The sequence below is a fragment of the Paramormyrops kingsleyae genome, chromosome 19 (genome assembly GCF_048594095.1).
Source record: "Paramormyrops kingsleyae isolate MSU_618 chromosome 19, PKINGS_0.4, whole genome shotgun sequence".
NCBI lineage: Eukaryota > Metazoa > Chordata > Actinopteri > Osteoglossiformes > Mormyridae > Paramormyrops > Paramormyrops kingsleyae.
Genome location: NC_132815.1, coordinates 9,263,063 through 9,283,780, shown reverse-complemented (window position 1 = coordinate 9,283,780; position 20,718 = coordinate 9,263,063). Strand labels below are relative to the sequence as shown.

The window sequence follows — 20,718 nt, the reverse complement described above, 5'->3', positions numbered from 1 at the left end:
TCTATATACATGGAACCCAAGCAGAGACTCAAACCCTCACCACAGAGGTGTGAGGCAACACAGCGACCCACTGCACCGCCGTCCCCCCCGTCCCCCCCACCATAAGCTACACATATACAAAAATACAATGCAAATTTTTAACATTTGAATATAATATAGAAGTGTATCAAATGTCAAACAACGTAGATAAAATATGTTCTTGTCACAAGTGGCTTGCTGACTATTCCTTCCAGTGCATTATACAGTTCCAGTAATGAATCCATCTTCCATAACTGCTTATCCAGGGCAGGGTTATGATGAGCCTCCATATTATCCCCGGAAAGCACAGGGCTCTAGGCAGGAGAGATCTCAGATAGGATGTCAGTCTCTTGCAGGACACACGGTCACACATTAAGGGCAATCTGGTGACACCAGCTCTACTTACTGCATGTTTCTAGTAGGAAGGGATCAGGAACCTGGAGGAGACCCATACATCCACAAGGAGAACGTGCAAACCTCACACACATGCAGCCTAAGGTGGAGTTCAGGCCCCTAAACCCAGAGGTGTGTGGCCACAGTGTTACACAGAGAGCCAGTGCACCAATCTACATTTCCAATCAGCTAAAAAAAAAAAAAACCCAATTAGTACAACAGGATTAAGCTCTTAAAATGTGAAAGGTGAATTGACTATGCTTGTCTGTCTGCATTCTGATAAATGTTTCGGGTGAAAAAACGTTTACTTGCTTTAGTAAGCACAAGTGTGATGCATTGTAAGCACACAATGCAAGAGATTTGGAGCTTTTTGGCACCAGGAATACATTCAGACCGTCTATATGCTCCAAGAACCATTAATCCTGTGACGGGCTATCCGTGTTATTTAGGATGTCCCGATTTGTTACACCAAGAAATATACACATGTCAAAATACCTGGGAGATGTTTTACGTAATTTATGGATCACTGCCTGATTTATACAGAATTACAGGAAGATGGGAAGAAAATAATTGCATTTGTTTTGGTATTGTGAAGTGCTCCTCTTCACCTTCCTGCTGTGTGTGTGGAACTGACAGAAGGTGACATGTTACAATGACCATTGTACCACAGGGGTACAGCGGGATTAGAACTCAGTCGGGCCGTCCTTCCTCGCTTAGGCTCTTTTCTGTTCCACGCCATATCAGGTTTGGCCCTTTATATGTCTGAGTTCAAATTCTGAACTAAATTTCCCTTTACACAAGGCTTACATTTGACAACACGCAGTAAACTGGAGACAATCTCCAGAAAGCTGTCTTTCCGTATCCCCGACTGAGGCCTGCAAGCAAAGAATCACCACTGATAAACAAACTATTGATCTCATTCCAACAGCCTCCTGACAAAAAAAAAAAAATCCTTAATGGGATTTTTAATAATTAAGCAGGAGGAGCAGCTGAAGTGAAGCCTCACGTTTGACATTTAAAATAAATGGTTGGGTCCGGCTGAACGTCGGTTTCCTAGCAAGTCCAAACGTGACGCCGGGCGACACCATGCTCCAGCGAACGTGAGATGCAGAGCGTGCCGTGCTAGGTGAGTGTCGGACATCACTGAAGAGCCAGAGCGCTTGGAGCGTAACGCTGCGGCTGCGGGGAAGGGGACTCGGACGGAGAATCTCCCGGCCGTGAATATTTACACCGCATCCTCTTTCACACTCGTGTTTCCCACAGCTGAATGAATATAATTAGCATATTTTCTGATGTGCACAAGGCACTTACGGAGCACACGGTTATCAGGAAATCCCGTCAATTTGGAAGAAAGACTCCACAAAGAACTTTGCCGCATTGCCAAATAATCTCTTATTTCCACTAATGAGAAAAACAAATACATGCTTCCATACAGCTTTGCGGCGCTTCTTAATACGCCGTCTCCCCTATTTATCAGCAGAAAGCACTGTGGATAGACCGCCTATTGACTAGAATTCCAGCCATTTTCCGCTGTTATTGTAATGGTAACGTCTCTGTTTAGTGGTTCTGCATTTTCATCTCAGGACCTATTTTTATAAAAATGTTACTACAATGGATTGGGGGGAAAAAAAAGAGTTGGCACAAAGGCAGGACTCATCGGGAATAAGGAGTCAGTGGCTGCATGCAGGTACAGTAACAAGATTTACAAAATAAACCCTTCTGAAGAACACATCACCCAGACCAGCCCTGCGTTCACTCCTGTGCATCATATAGAAATCCTCTCTCCCTTAAATCCCTCTGACAATTTGAAAAGTAAAGAAAGGTCAATTTGATAAACACCATAACATCAATAATGCAGGTCCCAACCACATGCTGGCCAATGCTAACCAGGCCGGTGTTATCTGCTCGACACAAAGTGTGGGAGCTGCGCACTATCCCACTGAAGCGGGTGCAGTTTGTTATCCACCGACGCCTGAATGCACACTGAACTACGGTACATCGATCTGCGCGGTTCGGCTCCAGGAGAAGGGGCTTCCCAAAGAAATGCTTAAAACGGCGGGTTTGTTCTGCACGTTGTAGGGCGTCCAACGGAGCTCAAGGGCAGCTTTGTCAGAATTTCCAGGGTACCATTTGCAGTGCTACACAGCCACAATAGCTAGCAGGTAAAACCCATATCATATACAAGGTTCACTATCCATCCATACATTTCCTGTAACCACTTGTCCTATTCAGGGTCGCGGGGGGGCGGAGCCTATCCCAGAGGCTACAGGCACAAGGCAGAGAACAACCCAGAATGGGGCACCAACTCATTGCAGGGCTCACATATGGGCAATGTGGTAACTTCTATTCACTTCAGCATGTTGCTGGACGGTGGGGGGAAAGCCAAAGAACCCAGAACCCAATGAGAACATCCAAACACCACACACACAGAGCCAGCTGGAGACTTCAACCCTGGTCGTAGTGGTGTGAGGGAACAGTGCTAACCACTGCACCACCCTATATATACAGTATCTATATCTGTCTACAATGTATGTATGTGTGTGTAGACACTTATGATTTGATTTTTAGTGTAAATGTCATGTGTAAATACACTTTGTCATCTACAAAAATGTCTATATGTAGCTATGTGTTTTAAAAAAGCCCAAAAATTCTAAATTGTGTTTTGTGTGCTGGGTCAGGGCAGATAATGTAATCATTATGCCATTAATGATGTTTAAACAATTAAAGGGATACTGTACAAAGATGCCTGATATATCTTGCAAAACTATAAAAAGAAAGTACTATCAGAGAAATCTGAGCAGGACTCCTCGCATGAAAGAGTGCATCTATCCATATACTGCTCCAATCTGACAGCTGGTTAAACACAGTTTACTGGAAGGTAAGTTGGATAGCAGCAGACTCAACACATTACACGAATGCCCCCTTTAAACTGGCCTAAGCCCTTAGGTGCACTTGATGGGAAGCAGAAGACATAATCTTTTCTCTCCGTCTGACCGTCCATTTTTATATTACGGTCTCTTACGACTTCAGAGAACCTCGATGGAAGTTTATCACCGGTGCACTTTCTTCTATCTTTTCCTTTATGTAATACGTTTTATTTGCGTCGTATTTGTCTGCCAGGGCCTGTCACAAATAATCCAGTTTTAAATTCCCACCCATTTTTACAGGTAGGGTTTTTACTAAGACTGCAGAGTTCAATACCTGTCTGAAACATAATTAACGTGGGAAAAGGGCCTCAATAAATTTTTATGTGGTTAAACACGGTCAGGGACCGTACACATCATTTGCTCTATGCCACATAAGGTTTAAAATATAGATCTAAACCATGCGCCATTTATGTATGGACACCCTGAAAGGTGTAACGTGACTGGAACCATCCCGTGCATCACTGTATTCTGGATTGATGAAAAACCCAGTAAAATACGAGGTAAAACTTCCAGCCGCTAATTATACGCAGCATTTAAAGCTGCCACGGACGATGCCTTAAAAAAAGAAACGCCATCTTCCCTCACAGTAAGGTGCCTTCATCCCGCTGTCAGTTATCGCTGTGCTGCTTAGCTGATACTTTCATACAAGGTCATTTATTCAGCTGGATATCTTACTGCTGCAGTCAGGTTCATATGCTTTACTCAGCGGTATTGCAGCACAACCCCCGATGACTTTCCAGCAGCCAGGCTTCACAACGATGCCATTTGCACTTGACAGTTACCTTCGCACGCTCTAGACGTGTTCAGCTGCAAGGACATTTACGCTGATCGGGGAGTCCGAGTCCCTGTTCTGTTCCTGACCCTTGCAAACTCGGAAACATCTGCGGTATCTTTAAATACCAGAAGTAGCCCTTCACAAAATTACTAAGGTGTCAAGAAAAGGTAACAAGACATTAGCCTTATCCTAACACAAATGAAAAGGGGAATTTAGAAGAAAAATACAATTTGGGTGTAAATAGGAAGTAAATCTGCTGACATGTGCTCATCTCTTCTGCACATGATTGAGATATTCTTTGATGATAATGCTAAATCCTGCGAAGGTGCCTGCTAAGCAAATTAGCTGATTATGAAGATTGCTTCCTTAATTATCGGCTTTTATTGCTCATGCATATTTAACCACCTGAAACTGTCCCTTGCAGAGAGGCCGGGGGTTTCGTTTCAGCAAAGTGTAGCCTAATTCACATGTGTCTGAGTTGTCAAGCTTATCGAGATAGGGTGCCCGATTCAATTATTTTCACTAATAGTTTCCAACCGCTTGAAGATATTGCAAGTGAATATTATTCCCACATTGCCCGTCGTAAAAAGTGATACAGAGATATATGGAGAATATAGCATATTCCTTTTCATTTAACGCAATTTTTGATCATATTTCGGTCTGACAGCTTTACAGCTACTATCCATGCTCCAAAACACGATGGTTCACAAAGGGCCATTATTTTGTCCATTAAAATGGGAAATGAAGAGCTTGATGTTCCATTGGTTAAGCTGAAGGGAACGTTCCAATGAAGCGGCATGTTGAGCTAAATCGCCGACCTCATTCAGGAAAACAAACGAGGAAACAAAAACCTTTTTCCGTAATGCCCATTCCTAAATCAGCCGCGTTTTATATGGCCTGAAATGAAGATGAATGTGAGCCATTGCCTTCACTCTAAGCCTAATGGAATCCAGGAATAATTTGTGGCAGGGAATTTCAGCAATGGGCCCGGGATCCCTGTCTTAGAATACCATAAACAATCGCGTCAGCGGACTCCCGCCATTTCAAATGCATGTTCTATTTTCACACGCTCTGACTCTGCAGAGGCGAGACGCATCGTCTGATTTCATTAGAGCGCTGTCACACCGATGAGATGGAGAGAGCTTGGGAACATTATTGCAAGGTCACGTGTTCGAGAGGAATCCATTTATTTATGAAATTAACCTTTGTTTCCTCAGCTATATTTAAAGACGGGGATTTCAGACATCGGCTGGCTTGGCGGCTCAGTCAGCACTAATGTCCCCTCACACCTCCTGCTCTGTGTGTGTGTGGTTTACAAATACTGCTGTTTCCTCCGGTAGTTCGAAAACTAGAGCATTTGCGAACTGGCATCTCTAATTTGCCTGTAGAGAGTGATTGTACAGTATGTCGTTGTGTGTGAGTGTGTGTCCTGCACTGGATTGGCATCCTGTTCAGGGTGCCCGACATCTTGTGCCGTGAGATTCCTGCAATGGGCTCCACACGCTCTGAAAGTCTGTACTGAATAATCAGTTTAGAGGGATAGATGAATTTTAAAAATATGCATTTTAAGTCTATAATGATCACTGACACGATGTTCAAAACTTGTACTCCAAAATAAACCCTTTCATTTCGGCATGTAGATGTACCTGGCGCAAGAACAAACCTGGACTAAATTTAGCTTTGGCAGGTGCACATCCGTTGAAGTCAAGGCACTTCCTGCTGATGACTCGATTAAAAATGGATTACGTTAACTTTTTGGCATTTGTCCACTTCCACAAAATGCGTTTGCGTGGCAAACTCAACGTGTTACTCTGCACATTTCCATGGGAAAGGCAGCTCATATATGAAACCAAATGGAAGCATAGATTTCACCACACGAGCAAATCCCCAATCCTGTCCATGCTCCATGCACAATAACTATGCATCTTGTGGGACAGGCTGGACATCACAAAACCGTCACATACCACAATTATAAAATATATTTCATAAGCAGATGCATTTAAAAGGAGAGCATGTTAGTAGCAAGCAAAGAATTCATTATAAGCAATTTCTCTGAAAGTCTGCAGGTTGAACTTTTGCTGAAATGTTGAGAATTTTTTTGTTTGAAGTAATAGGTATAAAATAAAGAAGGGATGGTAAGATACATAAGTCACTTTGATTAACCAAAAGATATTATAAAAGGGGGTATCAAAAAGAAATTTCAGCACTCTTGACCTTTCTTTGAATTTCCCATCATCAGGACTCAAAAAGTAAAACGACATTTCATGTATCCTGAATAGTATTGTCAAAATTAGTTCATTAGCGCGTTGGTTAATGCTATCAGCAAAACCGCCAGCTTGAGACGCCATTTGATTACAAAGCACACCTACGTTACTGATGCTCGCTTGAAGGCAGGTGAGGGTTGGAAGTCATACTTGAGAAATGCAGCCAAAGATGATCCGTTAGCAAAGAGACTTCAGCTAACTTCACAAATGCTATTATATCGCTAAACAGATGTTTGTAAACTGTTGACCTATTAACACTAGACACTGTAGACAACCCACTTTAGGCATATTGACCTCAGCCCCCCTGGTTTGGCTAATTTTACCAGGGAATACCAGAATAGTGTTGCTTTTAAAAATATTGTCATAATACTGTATACCACAGTATAATTAATGACTGGACGTATAATGGTATTAAGACTAGTGCCAGTGGGGGAAGTGGGGTTGGGGTACTCACAGTAAAATTTGCTGACCAGGGAGGTGCTGGTGGCAAGATATGTTGGGGGGGGGGGCTTGCAGACTGGAGCTAGATGATGGCGGTACATTTTGCTGACTTGGTGGGGTGGGCTTATAGCGGTAAAACTTCCTGCCAGCTAATTTTACTGCCGCTGAATAGTGGAACGACAGATTTCCTGGATATTATACATTTGCAGGTGTCAAGGAGCTACTCTTGAATTGTAGGACACTCCTGGAACTCCCAGAAGGGGTGGGATGTCTGAAATTGTTGAATGCTGGGGTCTCAAATATTCAGCCGGCCACCGGTGACCCATAAAAAGCACTTCCAAGAGAAGACACGCTGAAAGAAATTTGAAAGGAAGTGCAAAATGGAACAACTAGTACGTGATGCAGAATGGCTAGAACATATGAAGCAGGACAGCTAGAACATGCAAAGGAAAATACCTTGCACATGTGAAGCGGATGGAACAGCTAGCATATGTAAAGTAGAACAGTAGAACATGTGAAGCAGAACAGCTAGGAAAAGCAAAGGTACTGTGCTGATGCTCGTGCTGAGCAGTTCCCCAATTTTCAAAAATTGGGTATTTAAAGGTTCTAGCTCTTAGAAACAGTGATAGCTGTTAGAAAACGAAAAAGCATTCATCGTGATTGGTTGCACCTAAATGTGTGATTAATTTAATTTAAAGATATTCATCGATTGACAGCACATATCCTGAAAACAGAAACAGAAAGCTGACCCATGTTTTCCAATAAATCAAACGTACCATTATGGAGGGGTGTCAATCAGGTAGGGTTCACATGCTCTCTAGAAGAGTCACTGAATTATATTGTCCATATGTATGTGTTACTGAAATGTGTTCAACTTCTTAAATCTACATTTCAATAATTAAGCCAGTTCATTATTAAAAAACAAAAAGCTCCTAGATAATCTTTACTAAACGCTGTCATCTATAATGCATTATAGATGCCTATCTCAATGTATTATAATGGTCAGTATAAGAATTAAGGATGACTTGAACTGCATTATGAAGGTATCTATAGAGCATTATAGATGAGAGCTTCATAAAGCATTCATAATGCATAATAAACATATATATAAATATAGCTATAATGTGACATGCCTTTTTATAAATATGTGTAGCCATGTTTATAATGCTGTATGAATGTATTGTAAAGTTGTTATGAATTTGTTCACAGATTCTTCTAAACATGGCATTGACAGAAAGTGTCACCACACTTTCCATATGCTTCCTAAACACACAGGTTGCCTAGTCAAGAGCGCCATCCTGTTCCACCCAGAAAATAATGGAAAGTGATATCCTTGTCAGGGAAAGGAACACGTAACTATTCACTATTTTAAAGCGTCACCAAAACAGATCTAATTTGGTATTTTGTGTGGACACCTAACAGAACAAGAGGGAGAGGAACAAGAGTATTTGTCCACTGAAAGGCTGCGCTTTCTCAGTCACTAGAGAAGCTTTAGCCAACGCAAGAGTTCGGCAATAACTGTTTGGCTTATCCCAGCATGGTATGGTATTAAACTAAAACATGATCTATTTAACTTGTATTGAAAACTGTCAAATAAACAGAAATAACAGATGAATGCAATTAAATACAAAACACATGAATTAATGACTGAATAGAGAGCCTGTTTTTTATTTAAAATTCTAATATAACATCACCTTAAAGCAAACATGAATGTAGGCTATGGTCTCTGAAGCGTGCAGTAGACAGATGTTTCCCTTTCTGAAAAAATTAAAAATGTATAGATCCGTGAAACGAAAAGACGAGAGGCTGTAGCACACACCTTGCTAATGTAGTCGACCTTCAACTTCCTGCTCCGCTCCCTCCCCCGCCCCCCATCCCTCTGTACACATCGCCTGTTCCTGTTCCCTGCAGGCCGCAGGCTGTGTTCCGCTACCATTCCCCCCCACCACACGCTCTGTGCCTCAGCGAGATCTCACTCCGTTTCTTGTTCTGGAAAAGCCTGCTGCCTGATTTCAGGCAAATGTCTCCTATTTCTGCGTAGAATCCTACAAACCTGCGTCTACTGTAACTTCACTTTCCATCTATGACTGAACCGATACCTTTTTCTGCGACTCTGTGCCTAAATTTACTCCTGATTTTCTTTAATTGTCTCATTTTATTGAGCGTCTCATTTATTTTTCATTTTATCACCGCAGGAACTATTATTTTTGTTATCATACATCTAGATGGTATTTTTGAATCCTATGTGGTCCATTTTAAATATACTATGTTTTCAATCAAGTATTTTACATAATAACCCTGCAATGGACTGGCATTCTGTCTGACGCTGTGTGGGACCAGCCCAAACTCTGAACCTGATCAGAATAGGCAGTTAGAAGATGGACGTATGGATATTTTAAAATTAAATTGAATATTATTATTGTTGTTATTATTATTATAAAAAGCAGGGAGTTGAGGAGTCATTTAGCTTTATGTAGCCTGAGATGTTTCATTTTCTGCTTAATCTATAAAAAGCAGACGGGTGTTAAATTCAGTTCTCAGTTCCTAGCATAATTAAAAAGAAATATAAATGTTAGATTAAAGAATTCTCCGCTAACTTGCTCCAAAAAAACTGCAAGTTTAGAGAGTCTGGTGCCGCTGAAACAGTGATAGTGATAGTGATAGCTAAATTAGAGGAAAAACACAGAACTGCATTTTAAAGCGGATTTGCATCTGTAGTAAATTGTGTACGCATACTGCTCGATAAGCTTCACTGTTATGCCTGCTAATTTGGAACTCAGGATTTTGAGACAGATGTTGCTTTTAAGGTATTCTGTGGCATACAGGTGGCTGGAAACACCCGTAAGTTACAACATCTGTCATCACCAAGGATGTATTGCTGCCCTTTCGACGATTTCATAAATAAAGTTGGCCATATAATCGCACGATAACGGTCTAAATTTTTTCTTTATACCAACATTATTCACATTACCCTTGACTGGGGGGTATAACGACATGTCTTAAGTATCACTGAAAAAAATCTCAGCCTTTTGAGCCAAGGGGATTAAAGCCTGTGATTAAAGTGGGTTTTGAAGATGTTTGGCTTGCAGGTCTCCAGCTTCTTTTCAATCTGCCCACATCCCTTATGGCGTCAAACATTCATTGCTTTGTCCCTGTGTCAAACAACATTACTTCTGCAGTCGCATCGTAATATTAAAAGAACCAATTAACTTGTCGATATATATGTATATGATGCAATGCACGATATATATTGCAGCCAAGGAATCGGATTAAATTAAGTTAGACATTTACCACCACAGCATGGCTGTGAGACCATATGCTCAGAATAAGCAAATAACACATACAGTAAATGTCACAGAATGCTGTTATCTTAGAGTGATCTACAAAGTTTTTAAAGGGAGCAAGCAGTGACTTCATTAATAAGAGCTTCTTAATATAGCGGGATTTTTTTAAGTGCCTTGTAGGTAGGGAAAGTGCTACCGTCACTTCTACTGCCATACTTCAGTAAGAATTAATGCATGCAGCAGTTTTTTGTAAAATTAAAAACTAAGAGTTAGTTGAACATCAATAGCTAAATATCAACTGACTGAAAACAAATGTGATTTAGTCTTAATTTAAATCAGTTATACAATACTGATATTAACAGATACAGAAGCTGAAGAGCTAAATGGAATTGTAAAAATCCAGTGTTTTTAACATGCAGGACTTGCTGAGTAACACTCTAGTCAGACATTTGTGCTGGTTTCTCTTCAGCCGAATCTCTGCTTTGAAGTTTCCCAGCTAATTTCCTATTCTGTTTGAAAGATCACTTTACATTACAGGCCAATATGTGCCCCGTAATTTCAATAAAGTAGAATTTGCTATTATAGCTTATTCTAAAATATTTAAATGGTTGGAATGGTTGTACAAATTAAAAAAAAAAATCAACAATTTATAATCCATATAAATTAGTCATTGTAATTAATCATTTTAATCAGAAAGACGACAGATTCATCCTTTTCACTCTTTTCTCGATGAGAAGTGCAGATTAGTCTGAGTTACACTAACTCTGATTGTGGTGAATACCCTGCACTGACATTCAAATCCATATCACAGCTCAGTAGATCTCTGCAAACTTCAACCTGATACCAACAGTGCATTAAGTTTCATGGGCAGTAAAAAGAAAATTAGTTTTTCAAGAGAAAAAGACAATATTATATCTAACCACAAACTGGAGGACCTCAGCTTCAGTCAGGGCGGCTCGCCCTATAGGCCTAGGACGCTAAAAGAGCAAGTGAAAAAAATCCGAAGAAATATCTCTGGTTTCGTTCCAGTTATTTATTTAATATTTAACTACTTTTCTTGTGAAAAGCTAGCTAGTTAGCAGCCAGATATCCTGTGCTACTGAAATGTTTTTACTATAAATGAATTGACAAAATGTTTTTTTTTCCTGGGGGCTCTCAGCAGAATCTTGCCTATAGGGGGCCAGCTCAGCCTTTAACCACGGCAAAAGTTTTTATATATTAGGAATAATGTTCCATCTTAACTTGGGTCTGCATAAGAGCTTTTAGGATTAAAAGCATTATGCTCTGAAGAGAAATTTAAACTACACACATGGGATTTTTTTTTTTGTTAAATCTGGTATAATGTGGTAAAACATTCAGTTTTAACATGTTCAGTGGGCTCTGCTACTCCTGTGAGAGAATAACCTTGAAAAGTATTTTTTTTTCTTTAGGTCTGGAGCAAAAGCAGCCATAACAAAAGAAAAAAACGTATAATCTCTCTTAAAGAAACTTTCTTTATGATCTGTATAATTATAATTTTAATTCAAGTCAATTTATTTTTATATAGCGGCTTTCACAACAGAGTCGTCCCAAGGTGCTTTTCATGTATTTATATATCTTAATACATTAATAAATCATCTTGAAAAGCAGCAACCTGTTCTACGAATTACGAATCTTGCCCATCGTAGCCACAATTTGGTTTGAATCATTTATAATAAAATTCTAAACCTCCGTATTTGTGGAATTTGGTGATGATAGCTGGTCGTAGATGACCTGAAGATCTTGAGGCCAAAAGATTAATAATTCAGGAACTAGACAGAATAATGCTGTTGTACCCTTGAGCTAGCAGTTAAAAAGGACCAAAAAAGTTCATAGTTTAAAATGTGAAGATTCACATATTTGCATCTAACTCTGCAATTTCTATACTATCAATACTCAAATACAGCAGAAGAAACCTGTAATCCACATGCACTCACTGTAATGTCGCAGCACTGGAGATGGTTAGTTTGTCATTAGCAATGCTAATGCGCCAATGAACTGTCTGTCCTTAATATGACGTGCGGCTTTAGCACGTGGCTGCTTCAGCATCATTGGGGAACCACAGCAAAGCTAATTGTGCTAAGAAGAGCCAGTAGAAGCTGCTCTTTGTTTTTTTTTCTTTTCCTATGCATGGCCAAACAATCTCACTCAATCACCGTGCGAGGAGCATTTACAGATGACAGCAGAGCCTTAATAATGTCATTATGTTTAATATCCGCTTCCGGAAGGCTCCGATAAAAACAGGCACTGTGAGATTACAGGTCTGTAGGACAACGATGGATGCCTTAACAGATGTTATTATCTCTGAGGTGATACGAGGGTGAGAAGCATTAAGAGCAAAAGCTTGTTGTGCAGAGAGAAAACTGCTAAAGGCCTACATTGGTTTGGGTTGTCCCAACACCCCTGAGGAAGGTCTGGGGCTGGGGGCTGAGAATGGGCGCTAAGGGGTTGGGTACAGGATTGGATGGAGACCTTTGGAGGCCAGGAACTAATAAACACTCACCCATTGCAAAGAAGGGGATTCCCAGCAGCGTGGAGTTGAATTTCCCATCGGAAATGAAGAAGATGCCGGCGGCGGTAACGTTGGCGATGCAGATGGTTAGCACACCCAGCAGGCCCAGGAAGGGCTTCCCCCGCAGGCAGTCCCGCATGGAGCTGGAAATGGTGGCCGCCAGCAGCACCAGTACCAGGCCCACCAGCACCTCGCCACGGGCCAGCATGCCCGTCCGGTGGAAGTCCCGCCACAGGCTGAGGGAGGTCAGCGACTGAGGCCGCAGGTCCTGACGGGAAGCGGAGAGCCGGCCCACCAGCTGGCAGAACTCGTGCTCCCACTTCTCGGCTATGGCGTCCTGTGCGGCGGAGCCGTAGTTATGGAGGTAGTATGTGATCTGGACGGCCCTGGCGGACTTCACCTGCTGATCTCGGCTGTTGGGGGCAAAAGCCACTCCTCCTAGCTGGTGGCCAATGAAAGAAACTCTTCCATCCTGCAAAAACAAACCCAATTGGTGTACTCAAATTTATCATCAGCCAGAACCTGTGATAATCTAGACCTAACGGTACTGATCCTAATCCTAACCCCGTCAGATGATTGGCTGACCCTGCACTCAGATGCCAAGCTAAACTGTCAACTTTATACATATGTGTGTATGTCTCAAAGAAGAGCAAGATACGGGATATGGCAAATGGTAAATAATGCATCAATTATTTTTCAAAATTCATTTAATTTCATTTCACATATTCACCACATACATCATACATAATTTCACACACCAAGACTCTGCAAGTGGGCGAAGTATTTTTGTATGGATTAATTACATGGCAACAGTCTAGCATAAATTTCAAAATTTGCTTGCTAGTATCTTTTCTAATACAATTTTTAAATGATTTTTATAACTATCTTCAGAAGGAAGTATTGTTAGCATGGAAAATATAGCATGGATACATATTTATATGTTTGCGCAATAGCAACCTCATAGCTTTCATTTTCAGAAGAAGTTCTTAAAAAATGCTCCTTTGACTAACTGTTTAAGTTCAGAAGAAACGACTGTCTATGTTACGTCCTGCCGGTCTTAGCCAACTGACCCTTCTGTCTCCTGACCCTTCAGCCGCGCCTGTTGCTTGTTGCCCTTCATTAGTCTTTGTATTTAAGTACCTCTTTGTCTCGTCATTCCCAGTCCGGTCATTGACGTCGCTCCTCCTGTCTACCCGTGTCCTTCCTACTTCTTTTGACCTCTCACGGTCTTGTTTTTTTCCCTGCCCCCTTTTGTTCACCAAACGCCAGCCTTCACGTCCTTCGTCTCGCTCAACGACTCTACAAATTGCCTAGCAGCTGTCCCCAGGAGCCTCTCGCGCTCCACATCTCTACCTGCACAATTTCCCCTGCACCCAGACTCTGTATCTCTGGAGCCTGCTGCGGTCCCACCACACGCCGCTTCTGCAGAGCCGCTATGGTCCAGCCGTATACTGCTTCTACAGAGTCCGCAATGATCCCTCTGGAGTCCTGCATCTCCAAGGCGGACTGGTTCGCCGCCTCTGCTCTGCATGAAACCTCTCTGCTCGCCACTTCTCCACTTTGTGAAGTCCCTAACCTCTCCACTCCCCTACGTTGTAAAGCCACTCTGCTCGGCTGTGTCATGAAGTCCCTCTGTTCACCGCTCCCCCATGTCATGAAGTTGCTTTGCCCACAACGGTTCAGCCCCCGGCTCTCCGCAACTCGCCACAGTTCAGCCCGCTGGCTCTCCACAGCTTGCTGCGGTTCAGCCCACCAGCTTTCTGCAGCTTGCCATGGTTCAACCCACTGGCTCTCCACAGCTCGCTGTGGTTCAGCTTGCCAACTTTCTGCAACATTCCACGGTTCAGCGCGCTAGCTCTCTGCAGCTCACCGCTACTCCTGGCTCTGGTCGCAGGAGGAGGAAATGGAAGAAGCAGGATGAACCTGCTTCAGAGCCTGTCTTGCCTGACCCGGTGCAGTCAAAACCCTTCCCAGAGGAAGCCACTGCTGCCCCTCCAGAGCCCTGCCCAGGGGAAGTTGCCACCACACCTCCAGGGCCCTGCCCAGAGGAAGCCACCACCCATCCTGAACCTCCAGACCCGGCCCAGAAAGGGCTGCCGCTCGCCCTGAGCCTCCAGAGTCTGGCTTAGAAGGTGTCGCAGCTCTTCTCGAGCTTTCAGAGTCTGGCCCACAGGAGTCGGCTCTACACATTCTCACCTCTGCTGTGCCCCCAGAGGCCATCCTTGCCTCTGCTGTGCCCCCAGAAGCTGGGCTCCACCCACGCTCCAGGTTCCTGTTCCTAGAGGAACCTATACCCAGTCTTGCAGCAGCCATGCCGCTCAAGCCTACCCCGAGGGATGCCAGCCCACCTATGTACGTCCCAAGTGAGTCACCATCACTGTCCAAAATACCACTCTGGGCAGTGTGGGCTGCTTTCTCTTGCTTCAGCCGCACAGAGAACCCCAGTGGTTGCACCAGGTGCCCCGGCTACACCTAGCTTGACTCCAGCCATCCCGCTGGCTCTGCCTCGCCTACTGCCACCCCACCAGCGCCCACCTCATCTCCTGTTGTCTCCTTGGCAGGCTCCCCTCAGTCTCCTAGCTCCCCACCGGTGGTCTCTTCATCCCCTGCAGGTTGTCCCCAGGCTAATGCCCACCTACCCAGTCGCCGCCAGCCAGGTTGGGTCAACCCCGAAGATCCCCCACTGGAGGACTTAGAATGAGACCATGTGGGCCTTGTCCTAAGTCCCGTTCTGTGAGCCCCCGCTTCAGCCTGAACTCTGCACTAACCCGATTCTAAGTCCCAGTGCAGTCAGCAGTGTTGGGTGGGGCCCCAAAGAGCAGAGGACCTATAGTGCCCTAGTGGTCCCGCCCCACTGTTCCTTTGGCACCCTCCTGCTCCGGCCCTGCTAGACCAATGGCGCCCTCCAGCTCCACAGGCCCTTAGGCCCTCCAGTCCTGATGCACCCCACCTTGCTGGGGTGCAGTCCCAGGAGGGTTCGCATCCAAGGATCACCACCCAGCTCTACAGGGTCTGGAAGACTACCCAGACATTCCCCACTTCCTCTTATTGTGCCTTGGTCCCAATCTTGTTACCCTGTCTTGCCTTGGTTTTGTCCTTGCTTGTGTCCCCTTTGGCTCCCTCCTGTGTTCCCATCCCTGTCATTGTGAGTCTTCTACCTGTCTGCCTAGTCCTGGTGAGTGTCTTATTGGGTGTCCTTTCCGCTGTCCCTGGTTTTGCCTTTGTCTGTTCCATGCCCCTAGTCGTGTTATGTGTCTTGTCCCATGTCCTGGGTCTTGTCCATCCGCATTTCCCAGGTATCGTGTGTTCAGTCTGTCTCTGTTTCTCCTGCTCCTTGGTCCCCGTTAATGTCTACCATGTGACCCTCTTTTCCCTGGTCTGTTGTCCCTGGTGCCCCGTCCCATGTTTGGTCTGTTTCATCTGTGTGAATCTGTTCAGTGTTGGTCTCTCCTGTTGTCCTTTTGGTGCCTGGTCCTGCCCATGTCCATTGTTGTGCATGTGTCCTGTCTTGTCCTGTCCGGTTGCTCTACCCCACTAGTCTTGTATTGAGTCTGTTCCATGTACTCTGTCAGTCCTGCCATGCCCTGTCCGCTCTCCTGTCTGTCCCCAGCCCTGTGTGTCTGCCCTTGTGTTCGCACTCCTTGGTCCCCTCCCCTGTTCATCCTCCTTGCCTAGAGGACACACCTGGTGCTTGTTACCCCTCATTGGTCTTTGTATTTAAGTACCGGTTTGTCTTATCATCCCCAGTCCGGTCATTGACACTGCTCCTCCTGTCTGCCTATGTCCTTCCCTTCTGTTTTTGACCCATTGCGAGCTTGTTTGTTTCCCTGCTTTGTTTCAGTTCAATAAACCCCTTTTGTTCTCCAAATGCCAGCCTTTGAGTCCTTCATCTCACACACCGTGACAGTCTAAAGTATAGAGAAGTATGATTTTTCATGAAATTTTCTCATAACCTGAAAGTGAGGTCATGCAGACCCCATATACAGCACGGGGAAATGACACTGTAACTGTAACACTGGATGTGGTGACAGTGTTCTGCCACCATGGATTCTGCACAGGTGAACCAGTGTTTACTGAGGAACCACTGACATTTCACCAGCTCAGCCCTCCTTGCCTCACTAAAGGAAACCATATAGCAGCTGTTAATGCTTGTTGCCAAGGAAATTGTGGATTTATTCTTGTCACGCTTCAACACCCCCGGCCCATATCCACCAAATGTCGGTGTCCAGTATCCCTGACTCATGGCGAAGCCTGGGAAGGACCAGGATGGGGATGGGGAAAGAGTGGGATGGAGGCATGAGGTGTGCATGTTTGGGAATGGTGGGGGGGGGTTATCTTTATGACAGTAAAAAAAAATACTGTAGTAAATATGCAGCAGATTGCTCAGCAAGAAAATGGCGGTTAAAATCCCAAAAGAAACTCAATTCCTTGAACAAATTAGTTAACCTGAACTGCTTCATCAAACACCAAAATTATAAACGAGTAATAGTGTTAAAAAGATGACTGTTGACTGATGCTGAAGAAAATGCCAGGAGAGAAATATGGACCAGGGAACAGAGTAGCTAAATATGAGGACATTAGAATACACCAATGCAATATTAAAAACGATATTACTTTTACTAACTGTGCAGTTTTCGAATATATTACTATATCCTTAATTATTTATTCTAGTTGTGCGAATTGCAAGCAATGACATGCATAAAACAATATTTTCGGTACACCAATTCCACCTTGTAATGCAAGCTAATTACAAAGAAGCAAAATGGTCGTTATTATTATAAGTGAAGAACAGTTTTAAAGATGTTCTTAGGAACAGCCCCTTTTCAAAAAAGGGGGTTTTACGCAGTGTCGTTTTATACAGCTCTATATTTACACAGGCGGTTAAGTGTCTTTTTATAGGGTGTTTCTCTGCCAAGCTATAAAACTGCAATTTGCTGATTAGTTCGCTATGTCGTACTTTATATATACTTCGTCATTTGTATTATATATAATTTTCCCTAAAAAAATATTTAATGTAAAGAGTCATTATTTGAAATCTTGAAATAATTCTGCAAAAATGAGTTAATAAAACAAAATCTTTAAGAAGCATTTCAATGAAGGAGATGCACCGGATTTAAAATCGCGAGCTCTGAAAAGCGGGATCTCTGCTTTACTATAAAACAGCTCAGCGTACCGAGGGAGACATAGCGAAGGTGATTCCCCTTCTCGCTGAAAGCGGGTATTTCGGGGAATCTCTAAGGAGCCGGTCACTGTAAAGTCAGGCATGAGTCAGGGAAGCCGCCAGCCTGCTGGCGATCGGAAATAAGAGACTATACCAGCGGAGAGGAGAGCGCCATCCCCGAACAGAGCACTGGAGCTGCGGTCATTCGGTCAGGAGTTAAGCCGGTGAAATCGTATGAATGAAAGCGAGCCGGCGAATTACGGACGCTTAGGTGACGTTATCTCCTCCACAGTGCCTCTCTTCCTCCCAGCGTGTCCTACGATTCATGCCTCTAATACGTAGTTTGGAGATCATTTTTGTGCATCATTTCCCAGTTTACCGATCATTTCCCATCCACCGATTTACTCCACTGCATAATTTTTTTGAATGGCCGTAAGGCACAGTAGTGAACGGCCGACTATGCGGGCAGGTTACAAAAGCGTAAAAGGCACCGTAAGATGCTGCATTTCCTACAGGGTAAATCCCACTCGTGACAGAAACATTTCCTGGAACCTATCATATTACTCGTTTATACAACAAAAAAATACAATACAAACTTATGACCATATTTTCAGGATCTTTTTTAATCCCAGTGTCATCACCGATTACAAAGCATTTATGCTTCTAAAGTTGCAGGCATGCTGCACCTCCCGTGCAGAAAGGATGCGGGGCTCGTGGCAATGCACCGTTTTGCAAGCCGAACCAGGACGTGCAATAACTGGACCGACCGGGTTGCTTTCAGCAGGGCAGAGCTGCTTTGGAGCGCTTTTCCTGATAGCCTAAGACAGCATTGCCCCGTGTTTTAGCACCCACTTCACCTCACGACGAGAGCACCAAACACGTTTTTGCATCAATCGGCTCTTATTGCGTCGTTCCCCGTAGGAGAATATTGCTGAATAGAAGCGGCTACTACGCCATACATACTGTACATTGAAAACGTATGGAAGCTAGCTAGGCTAGCAGAAATATTTGTTGCATTATGAATGGCAGATAAGCGAGGTAAATGTCAGTTTTGAGTAATAAAGCACACGGCGCACCTTTAAACAGCAGAGATCCTGCTTCGTGTTATGCCGAGGATTTATGAACCCGAAAGAAACGTTTTAGTAACAGTTTCCGAATTGCAACTGCCTCACCTTTAACGTTGTATTTGGGTAGCTCACTGGCACCTTTGACAAAGTGCTGTTCGAGAGAATAGCCGAGCGGATATCCTCAAAAATCGTAATTATATCATCCAAGAGGCATTTCTTGTCCCGGTGCCTCATGACACAGAGATGAGCGAAAGTGTAGTTGTACCCTTTGTAATTGACCCGCATATCGAGCACCTTCTTGTGGATCTGCAGAACCTGGTCGGCCAGTTCCAGTATATTTGCCCCGGACTTGGCGAGCAGGATCAGTCTGCCATATCTGCCCGGAGTGTGCAGGTCTGAATACAGCTTGTTCTTGGACTGGTCGATGGGGAAAAGGCTGTTCGCTAGACTCCGTTCGATCTTAGCCAGACTGTGAGTCGGGGCCACCAGGACCTCGAGGTTCTTCTCGGGTTTAAACCTGCTCAGGACAGTGGATCCGAAGATGATGGTTAGGACTGCGGGGACAGTGAGGAAGAAAACCGGATGCCTGCTAACGAATAAGCCCAGCCAGTAGAAAGAAGCTTTGAGCCTTCTGTGTATCACTTGCCGCAGCATCCTCCTCCAGATCCAGCTTGCAGATGCCCCGTTTCGTCCTGTGAAGCACATGTGACATGTGGCTCCGTTGGCCCGTTTATCAAACTGTTCAGAATGCAATACACCTGTAAAAACACTGCAGCGATTCTCAACAAGACAAGTAGATATCGATCACTCGCAGATTCTTTTTTTCTTCATCTCAAGCCATCCCTTCCCCCTGTCGACCACCGATCGGCGACTGCTTGCGCTGCTTCTGCTGCATTCGCAGCAAGCTCCGGCGCTCTGATGTGCATGTGTGCGCCCGCTCCTCTAACTACACTATCGGCGGTGGCTGATTTATGTACAGTGCTTGACAGTAACCATGTGAGGCGTTCAAAAGGCGGGAAGACATGGGACTCGCATTCGCGGGGGGTTATTAAAATAACACGCAGCTTCCGATTGAAAAAACACAACAGGCAGGGAAATAAATGTCATTCACCGCGATCCGCGCAAACGCGTGGCCACCAGCGTTTCCCACACACCAAGGCAGGTAGGAGCTCATCGGATCCGGTGGCTTTTGCAGAGATGCACCAGTCCCCGTGTGCCCCCTTTACCCACTGCACGTTTCCGAAGATGCTGATTCAAAAAAGGACGGCCGATGTTGCATCATTGTGCTCCTGTGCCGGGTGCCGGCAGACCTATGAGGAGGCAGAGCCGGAGCGGCACGAAGGAAATTCCGAGGTGCTCCTTCACTACGTAGGATTGATGCCCCTCCCCCTCATTTTCTCCTAGGTTCTTCAACCTGAGCAAAGGGCACATATAATATTTCATGCAATTTTTTGGCACACGTCTGATTAATGAAGCATTTCTTTGTGACTGAGCTGAGAAACCTGTTCACAATTCAGCACGTTTATTCAGTAGTATTAATCTTCTGTTAAGTAGTTTAACATCCACCAAATGCATTAAAAAAAAACGATAAGTCGTTCTAAGTTGGATTGGATGTGTATCGGTAGCAAATGACGAATTGGACCTTTGATGCGGGCGGGTCTCCAGAGGGAATTTTCTATTGTACCCATGAGACTCGCGCTTTACCTAAATTGCTTTTCGACAATCCAACCATACAAATGCAATGTAATTGTAAATGTAAATTGTTCAATTTTATCATAAATGTAAAACGTAATTTTCCCCGCTGGTAACCAATGAAGTGTACCTTATCCTACCATACATTTAAATATTAAAGTAAATG

The 20,718-nt window shown here is 44.0% G+C and overlaps 1 protein-coding gene across 1 annotated transcript in view; it reads right to left on the bottom strand.

Moving 5' to 3' along the window:
* The window catches only part of ptchd4 (patched domain containing 4), a 29,479-nt gene extending 9,330 nt beyond the window's left edge, over window positions 1-20,149 (bottom strand). The window contains exons 1-2 of the mRNA XM_023831627.2: window positions 18,966-20,149; window positions 12,624-13,104 (exon numbers count right to left, since the gene is read on the bottom strand). Coding sequence (XP_023687395.1) covers window positions 12,624-13,104; window positions 18,966-19,565 — 1,081 coding nt within the window. The 5' untranslated portion in view covers window positions 19,566-20,149. The remainder of the gene's footprint in view (window positions 1-12,623; window positions 13,105-18,965) is intronic.
* Between the last annotated feature and the right edge of the window lie 569 nt (window positions 20,150-20,718).